This window comes from Cryptotermes secundus, unplaced genomic scaffold (assembly GCF_002891405.2).
Source record: "Cryptotermes secundus unplaced genomic scaffold, Csec_1.0 scaffold205, whole genome shotgun sequence".
In the NCBI taxonomy this organism is placed as follows: domain Eukaryota; kingdom Metazoa; phylum Arthropoda; class Insecta; order Blattodea; family Kalotermitidae; genus Cryptotermes; species Cryptotermes secundus.
Genome location: NW_019731570.1, coordinates 885999 through 899539, shown reverse-complemented (window position 1 = coordinate 899539; position 13541 = coordinate 885999). Strand labels below are relative to the sequence as shown.

The 13541-nt window shown below is 37.2% G+C and overlaps 1 protein-coding gene across 3 annotated transcripts in view; it reads right to left on the bottom strand.

Moving 5' to 3' along the window:
* Window positions 1–2235: 2235 nt before the first annotated feature.
* The window catches only part of LOC111867074 (zinc finger protein on ecdysone puffs), a 38030-nt gene continuing 26724 nt past the window's right edge, over window positions 2236–13541 (bottom strand). For all 3 annotated transcript variants that reach the window (XM_023856554.2, XM_023856555.2, XM_033752532.1), the window contains 6 exons: window positions 13303–13404; window positions 11903–11993; window positions 10081–10311; window positions 8000–8136; window positions 7614–7697; window positions 2236–7257 (listed from right to left, as the gene is read on the bottom strand). In XM_023856554.2, coding sequence (XP_023712322.1) covers window positions 6703–7257; window positions 7614–7697; window positions 8000–8136; window positions 10081–10311; window positions 11903–11993; window positions 13303–13404 — 1200 coding nt within the window. In that variant the 3' untranslated portion in view covers window positions 2236–6702. The remainder of the gene's footprint in view (window positions 7258–7613; window positions 7698–7999; window positions 8137–10080; window positions 10312–11902; window positions 11994–13302; window positions 13405–13541) is intronic.

Genomic DNA, 13541 nt, shown 5'->3' with positions numbered 1-13541 from the left:
AGAAAGGTCGCTCACCATTTAAAAAAAAAAATCAAATTTGTACACTTATTTCTACATATTTTCACACCTAAAAAAATTTTAAAAAATTGTGATCCGCTCGGTACTCCCGGTACAGCCGTTTTAATAATGCGAAAAAACGCGTTTTCGGCTCAAATGGAGGTTTGTGTTATCTTCTGTATCTCGATAACTAGTGAAGCTAGAGACTCCAATGAAAAACCAATTTGTTCCTCATGATATGGTCAACAAATCATATCATTACAAGATTTTACTCAACTCACTTTCTCTAGGTGTAATTAAGTTCGAAACTTACCTATCGATTTTGGGAAAAATGCTATTTTTGAAAATTTTGGAAAATAGGTACGGTGTTCAAAAGTATGTGATTATATTCTTCATGTAGGAGAAAATAAAGGATAGAAACCACAGATCTGATACTTTCCCCCTCCCATTGGTTTCTGAAGGTCAAAAATAGCGTTTTTCCCAAAATCGATAGGTAAGTTTCGAGCTTAATTAGACCTAGAGGAAGTGAGTTGAGTGAAACCTTGTAATGATGATTTATAGTCCATATCATGAGGAACAAATTGGCTTTTCATTGGAGTCTCTAGCTTCACTAGTTATCGAGATACAGAAGATAACACAAACCTCCATTTGAGCCGAAAACGCGTTTTTTCGCATTATTAAAACGGCTGTACCGGGAGTACCGAGCGGATCACAATTTTTTAAAATTTTTTTAGGTGTGAAAATATGTAGAAATGTTTACAAATTTGATTTTTTTTTTTAAATGGTGAGCGACCTTTCTGGATGATTTCACATGGAATGACCCGTCTGTCTTTTGTATATGCTGCTGGCCTTTCCAGCATAGGCTTACTCACTTCCGAGTCCCTTGGAACTCGCTACCATATTTTACTGTCTCAGATTTTAGACTTCCCTTTTCATCGCCTCTTATGACTTGCAGGGTCACAGTGGAGGTATGGAATCATTCCAATAAAATAACACAAATGCTCAAGCAAACACAACTGCAATAGAGTCCAACGGGCATGTACCAAAATAAAGTGAAATAGGTACATCATAAAAGGCCCATAAGATGTGTAGTTATAAAGAGAAAGATACCTATAAAATATCTACATCTCTGCAAGTGTATCAGATAGTTACGCATGACAAATCACTATGTCATCATTATTAAGTTACTGGTTTTTATTTTAGTATATGATGCAAACTGAAACTGCTTTATCAGGGATCTTGAACATACTAGACTTTTCTTCTGTAAGGTTGTCTAATGAAGGTACGACATACAACCTTCACCAAAAATCCCAAGCAGTCCTTGCTGTGAACTTGTGTTTTGACAGACAATTATGTTCTGTATATTGTTCACACAATATACTACCAGCATGATGATTTAGTATACACTAAAATGATGTATAAAATGTCTCACTGTTGCTATGAAGTGTTCTACTTCTGAGGTGTAGCCTGTTGAAAGTTAACCAACATACTTGTCTAGAAATTTGGTTTACTTTCAACAGACTACATGGCATTATCTCCTAGAAGATGGAACTCTTTACAAAATGTTTATAACTTACGATCATACTAGATGTCAGATGACTGGTTACCATAATCTTCCACTATCAAACTGAAAAGTATAGGTTGGTAAACCCTGATGCCACATTGGGATTTTTTAATCTACTTAAACATGCCTCATTACCCTTACAGGAGCAAACCAAACTTAATGATATTCATGATTTTAGTGCAGCATGTACAAAACAAGTCTGGGTATCCAAGGAATGTGACAAGTTTCACAGAAAGGACTAAGTGATAACTTATGTGACAGCAATAAAAATGTACTTTTTGAGGCTGGATTAGTGCTGCACAACACATGAAAAAACACTCCATTAGATGGAAGCCAGTTTTCATAAGGGCAAATTTACCATCCACATCATATTTGGGGGGCAGACAGTACTGTGACAAATGCTTCTATCACTGGATAATGTAAACACTCATAATACACTTGAGATCCAGGACATCAAACTTCAGAATAAATACTTGCTTTAAAATTCCAGTTAATAAATGACAACAGCAAAATGCGAAACTAAGAGAAAAGTGTTGCACCATATCTTATGATAAACAATGGACACAGGGAACTTGAATTATAGATTAACTCAGCAAAGTATTAAATACAAGAGCAGAACACTCACAAACTCTGGACAAAGGAATGGAGTAAAATGTTGACACAACAACAAAAACTATGGATTGTAAATGTATAAGTTTATTCTGAATACAAAATGAATCTTCATCATTATACAGCATATGGTTTCAACTTAAGTTCCAAAAACAATAATGTGGTTATTTCAATGCAACAAAAATGAATAACAGAATGTCAACCACAGAAGTGGTCTTTTGACAGTCACACTTGTTAAAGAATGTTTAATATTTAAAAATTACTTCTGAAAATTAGTGCATGATCCATGTTTATTTCAATTACTTAAAAAAATTCAAGCCATTTTCTGTTGTCAGCATTTTACTGTGCATTCTGTACTGAGCAATCAAATTTTCTGTAATCTGGCAATGTGGCAAGAAAACATGGGGGCTGGTGAAAATGATGAGGGCAGAATGAAGTGTTAAGCATATTACAGGAAATATGCGTGATTAGCAACATGCAGCTCCACTTTGAAATTTACAATAACACTGAATCAAGTACATCTATCTAACAGCGCTCTAAGAACAAATTAAGTTATCGTGGGTGCCAACAGTATTACATTTAGTCACACTGAACTTTCAATTACTAGTAGAAATAACATTGAAACTTTCAACATTTTACACTTGCACAATACTCCATGACAACAGTGAACACTTCTAGGTTGGAGGTTCATTTTTCACAATTTTTAACTATACTCTTAACAAAGTTCATGCTATGGGACATTCTGTGACTTTTAACACATTTATGGTCTGTTCCTTTTTCTACAACTTATTGGAATTTTAATTTGGGGATTTAGAAACATTTTCACGTGACTGGTCTTCGTTAAGCTGGCAAAAGCTGAATACAAAGCTACCTATATAAACAATGCAAACTAATGATTTTACTTTATCCTGAAGACTTACTACACTAAATTACAAATTCGCTATGTCTTGAATTATTGTATGTTCTTGGACAGTAGGTGACAGATTTTGAACCGAATGGCAACCTTGTGTGGTCAAGTACAAATTCAATCAATCAGATTCGGAAACATATGTTAAGAGTGATCCACCGACATAGATGTTAAATATCAGGGCATTGCAAAATGCACACACTTTCCAGATTTACAATTCTGTGTCAAACTAAAATTCAATTATCTATAACTAACTAAATCGTTCATATTACAGTTGTTATGAATGTTTACTGTCAAAGTAACTGATATGAACATTCTCTTCCTCAAGTTTGCTTACACACATGCTTGTATGTAAGCATTTTCCCCAGCAATTAAAATCTTAAATGTATTCCACAAATTCCAGCTTTGCAGAAACTGAAAGCTATCATACAAAACAAGCATACCTCTTTGGCTATGTAACAAACTGTGCTATGTATAACTGGTATGTTAAGAGCTGCTATTATTTTGATAAATGAATGAAAATCATTCAAAACCAGCCAGAAGTCAGAAACATGAGTAACCTGACAACGTTGCTGAGTGTTTGCATTTGGGGGATCAACTGAATTACCAACACAGGGCATGTAGATATAGTTTTTGAACATATCATTCCAGTGAGGAAATTTCTGCAGTACTGAAATTACTAAAAGCTCAAAATATATGCACTACCTCTAGAGCAGAGGTAAGCAATGCATCACCCTTGTTATGTATTGAAAAGTCACCCATCAGATTTAAAAATTTTATACAAATTTGCTCATTTTTCATGTCTTCCAAAAATTTAGTTTTAGGAATGTATGTTAAGTTGCAGAGAACTGAAATAATATTGTGACACTCTTCTATGGTGTTTTAAACAATCAATTCCCCCACTTCTTGACTTTGGATGGGAACCAGCACTTCCTGTATTCATGCCACTCCTGTGCATTGGAGGAAAACGAACCCACTTGAGTGATGTGCACATAGTTCGATGCATTGGAGCTCAGTATTGCAATAACCTTTATTTCCTTCATGAATCGGTATTTTCTCTTGGCTGCATGCTGCCAGTGTGGGTTAACAAAAGGTAAAGAATGCATTACATATATACTGACTGGGAACAACTGTTGTTTTACAGACCTCAGAATAAGCATGTCTGTCGGCTCTGTAAAGCAAGCATAGCAGTACCTAAAACCAGTAACATCGAGACACCTTAGTACAGTTCATGGAAATTTCAGAAAGACACTTTCCACTGGCTCAGGAATTAGGAAAAGAAACATCTGACCTGAAGTCCAGTTCAGCAAAATAGCCATCTGCTTTTCCCACACCACACCAAAAATGTAACAACTGCATCCTTTAAAATTTTGAAATTGTTAGCAAAGGAACAGAAAGCCACCTTAAGACAGAGACACTGTGAAAGCTACCATGCTGACTGTATTTGAAACTGCAGTAACATAAATGAAATAATTTAATCTATAAAGAAACTGTAACTGTCCTGCTAAAACAATTATGGATTAAAAAATATTTCAAACAGTATGTAGTCTCAATAAAAAACTGGTTTACAAAATGTACATTTCTCTCCTTACAGCCAGATGAACCTAGATACATATCAAATACTGCCCAAATGTTTAGTTACAAAGACTGAAGTTCAGCAGCTTTTTTCTAAAATGCAAAGTCAAGACTTCTGTAGAAAGGCTGAGCATGGGGTAAGATATTTACAACACATTTATAAGAGTATGCAGAGGAACGTAGCACCTCTCAAAAAGTGAACATCAACACATGGAACATATGAAATGACTGGATACTGGAATGCACTCATTACTTTGGTACCACAAAGATGATGATTCTTAATTTTGTTTTCTATCATCGTATGACACATCCAAAGTGTTACACACTAAAGATCTTTATTTAGAGCATGTTACGAAAACTAGCACCCAGATAATCAACCAAATTATAGCTGCATATTCACAAGACATTTGCATGATGAAGAGACTAAGCACAACAACATGCTGCTCTATTCTCAAGAAAGGTTACTTAGTTGGGAAAAAATGTTCTTTAGGTTCCTAAATATCTGGAAGAAAGAGTGATCCTGCATTTAAGAAATGAATACTATGCAGAGTTGGATGACATTCCCTGGCTTATAGACCTTGGATTCCTGACTGAAGTAAGCCCAATGATGAATGGGATGAATTTACAAATGCAGGGGAAAATTCAGATTGCAAAAATCATCAGCTCAATAAATGCATACAAGTACAAATTAGAAAATTAGAATTCAAGTGTCACCTTGCAAGAAAGTCACTTTTGCTTTTCCCAAATTAGAAATCAGTTGTTGGATCTGCATATCAGGGAAATATGTTGCCTTACATGCGCCAACTCGAAAAGCTACAGCAAGAAATGGGAGGTAGATTTATTGAGTTCCTGGCAAAGGACTTTTAAGCAAATTTGTTTAATGCCAAAGATATCAGTAAGATTTGTGTTCTTAATCTGAATGGTACCACATTAAAGACACTGCAGTGGTGGAAGCCAGAAACTTGAAGAATGATATTCTAAGATCAAACTGCAATCACAAATTCTACTTGCTACTATGGCACTGCCTCTGAAAACACTGTGTATACACAAAAGGCTGAATCATTTTTCTCAGCTATGAAGCGTTTGTAAGTACAGATCATGGTTACTGGATTAATATCTGGCAAACTGTTTATAAACAGCCACATCAAAATTCATCCCAAATTATAACAAGACATGCAATGCCAAATCTCTACACTAGTAACATGTTTTAAATATAAGGTATAACAATGAGACTGTTTTAAATAAACAGGTTTAACTTTCAACTTACAAAACTTTGGTTTCTGGCCTTAATTATTTGATACAAACTAAATGAAAAGGTTGTTATTCATTTTTCTAATGTTCTGCATCAACATGAACCAAAAAGGGGGGCAGGGGGGAGAAGAAAGAGTATGGTAGCGGAAATTTCTTTATGTACTTAGTGTGGGCATGGAGAATGATTACTTCAGATGCTCTCATTTCTTTTTGCGACCTACTCCCACATCCACTGTGTTGTGGTAAGGTTAGACTACCTGAGGTGTGTACATCTTGTGGCAATAAAGGTCTGGATATTTTTAATATTAGTGAAAATTTTCCTTGGCATGCACTGGTGTGATCTTGGCAAATAGCTCCACAGGCTAAAAGGTTTCCAAACCCTGCTTTAGAGGCTTATTTTATATGCTGAAATTAAAACAGTAAAATGATGCAACAGTTCAAAATTCACACATCCCTCTCAATTTTCATACCTAAAATCCTTCAATCTGTACTATAAGACAGCAACTGATATTCATTATACCATGGCATTAACTTTGTAAACAGCATGAAAATACTGGTATCATTTTCTTTTTATTCTTCTCACCAACTGGACTTTATATGTTACAAGCAAAGTTCATGGAAACATATAAGAACCTGAATCTTTTGGGCTTCTGATAAAGTGAAATTATATTTTACTGTAGCTAACATGCACTAATGAAGAAAAAGCAAGAAAGAACATCAATACCTTATTCTGACTTAGTTTCTACTACAAGGGGACAAAACATGTTTTTGTTACTACTCTTCAGTAAATAGATCTCAATTACTTCTTCTTCCTTCCACGGGCCCTGGTAGCCAGGGATCCTCTGGTTCCCTTATTTCGAGTGCTGTTGCGACTGCCCTTCGCAGGAGAGTCTGGTTCCTGCTTTACAGCCAGTAAATCTTCCTCCATCATTTCATTCAGACTCTCGGTTTCACCTTCGCCATCAACAGCCTCTAGGAGACTTCCAATGTCACGATCCACCTCTGCCCATAAATTATCCTCTCCATCAGCAGTATCATCTTTCTTTATCTTCACCTTCTCCTCCTCTTCCTCCTTCACTGGTGTCTCAGGCTCTGTATCTTTGCTCTCATCCCCAGGATTAGACTCCTCTGCATCTGCCTCCAGTGGGTCATACTTCTGACTCCCATTTGTTGGAATCTTCTCTGAAGGTTCTTCCTTTATTATTAGATTTGTGGCTGCTGCCTCACTTACTCTATCATCAGTCACTGTGGGTACATCTGCATCATCATCATCATCTTCAGCATTTGCCACTTTACGACGCTTCCAGTTTCCTTCGTCATCTACTGTGGTCGTATCTTCTGTACGTTTGGCTGCCTATAAATCAAAATTCAACTGACTTACTTGGTAATTCCTAAATTACTGATTAATATTTCTACCTCTGGATGGTCCACTTTTCAGAGCAAGAGCCTATAAAGATAGTGATCATATTCTTAATCACCTTACAGAAGGATTGATAGTATGCTCACATGAAACTAATTCAGAAAGCAAAGAATGAACACATTCTGGACATTTTGTATATAAACTGTCTGGATAAGTGACAACTGGGATAATCTTACAGAAGAACATCCTAAAAGAATATCAGCATGGTTATTTCATTCAAGATATGAGATAACCCACTCCACACAGTGAGCATCTTAATATTTAGTCTGTTCTGTTCTTGAAGTCCTTACCTTCTCTGTCTTTTCCAGACTTCCTTCCTTCTTCTTAGCCTCGGCCTTAGCTTCTCTTTTCTCCTTAGCTTCAGCAATCTTTGCCTGTTGACATATTAAGGTTACATATGTTAGAAATGTGCTGATGTGGATGCAGGGAAAGAAGTCTCCTGACAACTTTGTGATATATGATACAATATTAAGTCAACTGCTATGAATTAAGGTTTCAAGATTCCAAACCATTTATCACCTGGCTCAAGATACAGACTAGTGGGTATGGGGAGTTCTTATGAATATGATAATGAACCTTTCAGTTCTCCAAATGTGGGGATTTCAACTAACAGAGTGACCATTAGTTTCTCATGAACTCTGCTCCAAAGTGTGAGTGAAGGAGTTGAGTCTGTTACCTTCTCTTTCACCAATGCTACAAAATTGTTGTAGTGTGTCAAAGTGCGACAATGAGTTTTGGCGTCCTCCACATTAATGAAGAATCTATGACAGGTGCGGCATATCTGACCAGTCATCTTCTTCAAAAGGCTTAGTCCTGTGAAAATATACAGACCATTAAAACACTGGTATCCTTAAACTCTAAATGGACACTATAACACTAGCAAATTCAATGTGGACTTGAGATGATGTTCTCAAATTCAATATCTCTGACAAAGAGGTCAGTATCTTATCCTAGATCACCACACTAAAAGGAAACTGAATGACACTACCATGAATTACAATGGTGATAAAAATTATGATACTTTAGATAATTTAACCTTACTGGCCAACCAAAGCACTAGCACTACCTGCAGTATATCTGGCCATGTGTTGGCAATACTGGGACACTGAATTAGCCCTTTGGTTTGAGCCAGTATGCAGGAGTTATGCCATTGCAACTTTCTTTGCTGCTTTACATGAACTTCCACTATGTTATCATGCTGGGATTTCTTTACAAACACTGAACCTGGTAGGGAAATTTGTAGGTGAAAAGAATAAGGTTCCAGTCATGTCTCCTTCATGTGCACTTTCCACTAATCTCATTTACAGTTGGTCTTTTCAACTCTGAGACAGCAGTGTCTCAGTCATGTGCAGGATGAATACAAATAGTTTCTCCATTGCAGCACACAACCATCAAAGGTTTTGAACCTGTCAGTATTTATTATGCTTGTGGGAAAGTGACAGTGACAAATAAGTTATGTTGCATGTTAGTTGAAACATGGGGGGATCAGCAGACACCGAACTTCCTAGGGTTAATACATCACTGTGCAAGAGAAACACATTCTTGAGGACTAACACATATTCAACATGAAATCATTTCTGGAAAGAGACCGATGAGGCAATCTGATCTGACAGGGAACTTCTAGATGCACAGCAGAAACAGGAAATTACAGCAATGTGCCGGAGGCCAAGGTAAAATCTTCCAAAGACCACTACACCCTTGGAATTTTGGGGGTGTTCATCTTTTTACTGGAGGTATTCCAAAATGTATTTGAAAAAAAAGCACTACTTTTAGTCTGTGACTAGTACAAAAACTGTTTCCAAAAAATCTGACTCCTGAAATATAATTTGTACAAACAGTACTTCACATTTCTAGACGATTTCCTTCCTCACTGTGATGAATTTCTGATTCAGAAGTTACCTTTGTACTGTGAATTTGAAAACATGGGTCTACACATACATGGATCACCTGAGTTCTAAAAAATTTGGAAGTTGCTCCACCCTGGAAGAGCACATTACACTCTACATCTGATCCTGCTGGTGAACAGTGATCAGTGCTCAGCATGTAAAGCTCCAATGCATCCTCTTGGATGAGAATGAGGAACATGCTCCTTCATTCTCCTTTTCAATAAATTGTGAGCCAGTCAGATAAAATTTTAATGATCTATTTTGATACCACAGAAAGCCTGAATAATGTAGTTATTCAGAGCAGCTGGTGGGAAAAAATAATCTTTATGTCAACTTCCATGATGTGTAAATTATGAGGAATGTCAGACAGATACTGCCACATAAGGAATTATTTTACTTTGTAAAACATGACTAACATGAAACTTTGCCAGAACATTCAGGATTTGAGGCTCTCACAGTAGTTACAAAGAGTCCTATATTCTAGAATATGACACCATCTAGTCTGTCGAAATTTAACTAACATTTCAGCGGAACAAGTCATAGAAGCCCCGCTTGCTACCTGCTTCATACTGGTTTCTTGCTTGGCTTATTCTTCAACCCTCAAGATGGGGAAAACATGTTCCTCCAAAACATCAGCTGACTTTCAGCAGGGTACATGGCATTATACCCCAGAGGACAGAACCCTTATTGCCAGAACAGTTCCTATACTGCACTGAATGCTCAAAAACAGAACTCAAAGGGAAGCAAGGCACAGAGTATGGTCAACATTTTCATGCAGATTTAAAATTTCAGAATTCTGTAAACATTAAAACAAAGTATTTTGAACCCACAAATTACAGGCCTAGGCTTTATGTACAGTACTGCTACTCACCAACTGCTACATCAGGATTGTACTTGGGTACCCTGAAACGCAGTTTGCCTATTATTGTTGATTCTCCTTCATCCTTCCCTTCAGCATCTTTCTCTGCCCCTTCACCTTTCTCTGGACCATCATTCTTGTCTGATCCTTTGTCAGTTTCATTCCTTTTATCAGCTTCTTTTATTTCATCTTCCTCCTCTTCTTGTGTCCTCACTTTAATCTCTCTCTTGGAAAAATCATCTCCTGCGAAATCAACATAGTCTGACAAACTAATTCACAATTTCTAAGCAGAAAAACTGAAATAAATGCAGCATAAAATCTGATACATGCAAGGTGTTGAAGTTTCAATAGCTATCGCCCCAAGGTTATGTAACGAGGACACTACCCAAGATACAGTCTGTCGTCAGGAGTTCAGCTGAGAGTGGAGAGAGACCAGGAGGCTGGTGTAAAATGGTCAAAAGCCTGAGAACCGATTAGTTGCCTTGTCAGTTGACAAAGAGTTCTGCATGGGCATCTGTGATAAGAGGACTTGAGAGAGGGAAGCTGAAGAATCTCCACTGTTAGAAGCCATTGCTAGGAAGCTGCTAGTGGAGACTGTAATAGACCGAGGACACTAATCAGTGTGTGTCAGAGATCTGTAAAGTCCAGTTCCAAGCAGTGTATAGAAGAGCTCAGTAAATCCATTCATCAGTCCATACCCTGCCTACAGTCACAACACCCCTAAACTGTGGCACTATTAAACAAGTCACCCCAGAAAAGAAAGGCATTAAGAGACAAAGCAATAGCAACTTGAAAAGGTTTATGTCAAAACCACAACAAAACCCAATGTACAGAAACATACACTGGAATATTGCTGAAAGTGATTATAATGACATTTTGGAAGAGACTATGGATGAAGAGGCTGATGATGATAGAATGACACTAATAGAAGCAATTACTGAAGAAATTATTGAAATATCACACCAAGAACGATTTAGGTACCCAGTTTCAAAACCACAGACTATGAGCTACTTCAGTTCTCACAGAGAAAGTGGATGTCCAAACATGTGGTTTGAAAACTGTGTTCAAACGACCGTCTTGACGATGTCCAAATAAAATTCAAAAAACAAACTGAAGACAACAGTAATTCACCAATGAGTCTGAGGAGACGTCTGATGCTGATGACGCTGTCATTAAACTATCTAAACTAGTTTAACTTCAGTAGCTAGCCAGTTGCGATTTCCAAGTCATTGCTGGGAATCAAAATGTAAAAGAAGTCAAACAGTGTTTTTCTAAATATGCAAGTAAGATGAAAAACTGGATGTAACATTCATGGTAAGGGAAGTAGTTCTTATATTTTGTATAACTGCAACCCACAATTAACATAAGAGCTTCATAATAAATGAACTAAATTTTTATTCCTTTTTCATATGGTATAAGTATCAAAGGATAGTGTTCCCAGGTACATAATTAACTGTTTCTAGTATATGAAGTCTTGCACCAAGGGACATTTTCTTCTTTAATATCAAACATGGCTCTTAAGAAGAAGGTTAAAATCATGAACTTGTAACACTGTTTCTCAGTCAGAAAATGTGCTTGCCCTATCCAGATGGATATGAGCATTCCAACAAGATTGAATGTTGCCTCATTTCTAGTAAAATGTAACTGTGGACCAAATGGTTAGCCACCTTGTTCTCTGGACTTCACATACAGTATTTTCTATTCCCTAATCGAGTTCTACAAGATGTACACACGTTATAGTAATTTTTGTTCAGCAGTAAAATAAATATTTTAAGTTTTAAAAGTGTTAACTGCCTTCAAATCCAAATTACATTCGTCATTGTAAGGGACATACCAAAGCCACCTCCCTCTCCAGAAATAAGTTCCTCAATTCCAAAGTCGTCATCTGAACCAGATTTCCGGCTCTTGCGGACTTCTGCAGTTTTCTACAAACAAAGCACAGCAAATTTTACTTTAGTATTAAGAGACATATTTATGTAACCAAAAATTTTGCACACAACACAAACCATGTTCCGTGACAAGGTAATATTTTATGCAGTTACAGCTATATATTTCTCAAAGCATGAATGGATTCCTTCTTTAAAAATGTAAAACTTAACACAATGGCAAGATACAATTAAAGGCTTACACAAAACACAGGTAAAAAAAAGTTGCTCCTGTGCTTAGCTAATTAAGCACTATGCCATGAAGTTGATGTATAGATCCACATTTTCTTGGCCTGGGCAACAGCTGGAGCTGAGTGATTTCACATCCCAGTTGCTTTCACCACATGGAAAGAGCCCCCAGTGCTCACTTGATAGGGGGCTAGGCACGCCCCAGAGCCGGTTTGGACTTAGAGAAAAGTATTGACCCCCCAGGACTCTGACCCCTTGGTCAACCAGCCCATACCCCAAACGCTATACTGACTATGCTATTCATGTTCAAGATGAAAAAGTGAGCTGAGAATGGAAGAAGCAGAACAAATATAGGGGGAAGAAGTACTGGATTGTGGGCCCAGTGCTAACAAACACAAGGAAGGAAAATGATAAAAGGATAAGAGGTCCTTAAAGAGGTTGTTGTCAAAGTAAACAGAGCTTTGAAGACATGACTTTTGAGTGAACCAATAGGGAAAGGGGTAGAGCAAAGGCAGGAGAGAGAGATTAAAGAAAGAGTGGCCCTAAGGGGCCTACTTAAAAGGGTTAGTTAATAGGAGGCAAGCTATAACACTGGCAGTTTGTGAAACAGAGGGCAGAGTTAGAAGAAAAGATGAGGAAACAGGAAGTTCAGGAAAGGACTAACCACCTACTTTCCTCTCACTGCAACTTAAGTATCTGACACAAGGAGAAAAAACTTTAGTATGTGTAGTGAACTCAACTTTTATAGAACCACAATTACAAATGTAAAAATACAATTTAAAGTGGTTAATTTGTCACCAGAGGCAATATTTTAATAAAAGGGTAAAGTTGTCTCTGTGATTAACTAATTAAGCACTATGCCATTATGGCATATGGGGGAGTGGTTGTATAGATCATTTTCTTCACCTCAGCACTAGCTGGAGGTGAGTGGTCACCTCCACGCGCTGCCTGGTACTCACTCCATACATACACAGAAACTGTAGCTGTGATACGTGATCAGCATTTAACCAAAGAGAGAGAAACAGTGATCACGTCAACATCCAACTGTGGAGAAGAGTCTGCAATGTTCATAATATGCTGATATTTAAATTGAAAAGGTTAAACTAGGTAGGATACAAACCCTCAGATGCAGAGGTGTGAGTTTATGATGATCCCATTCAACACGAGTAGGAAACTCCTTTCCACAGGGCAGGCATCGGGGATGAAGAAAATTTTTCAGTTGCTGTAATAAGAAATGAAATATGCATGTGACACACTTCATATCACTTTGCACCAAAAAAACCTTCATCCATGTGATTGTTCCTGAGGCAATGTGAACTCCACAGCATTCAAGTGTTTATCTGGAACCATCTAAAACAA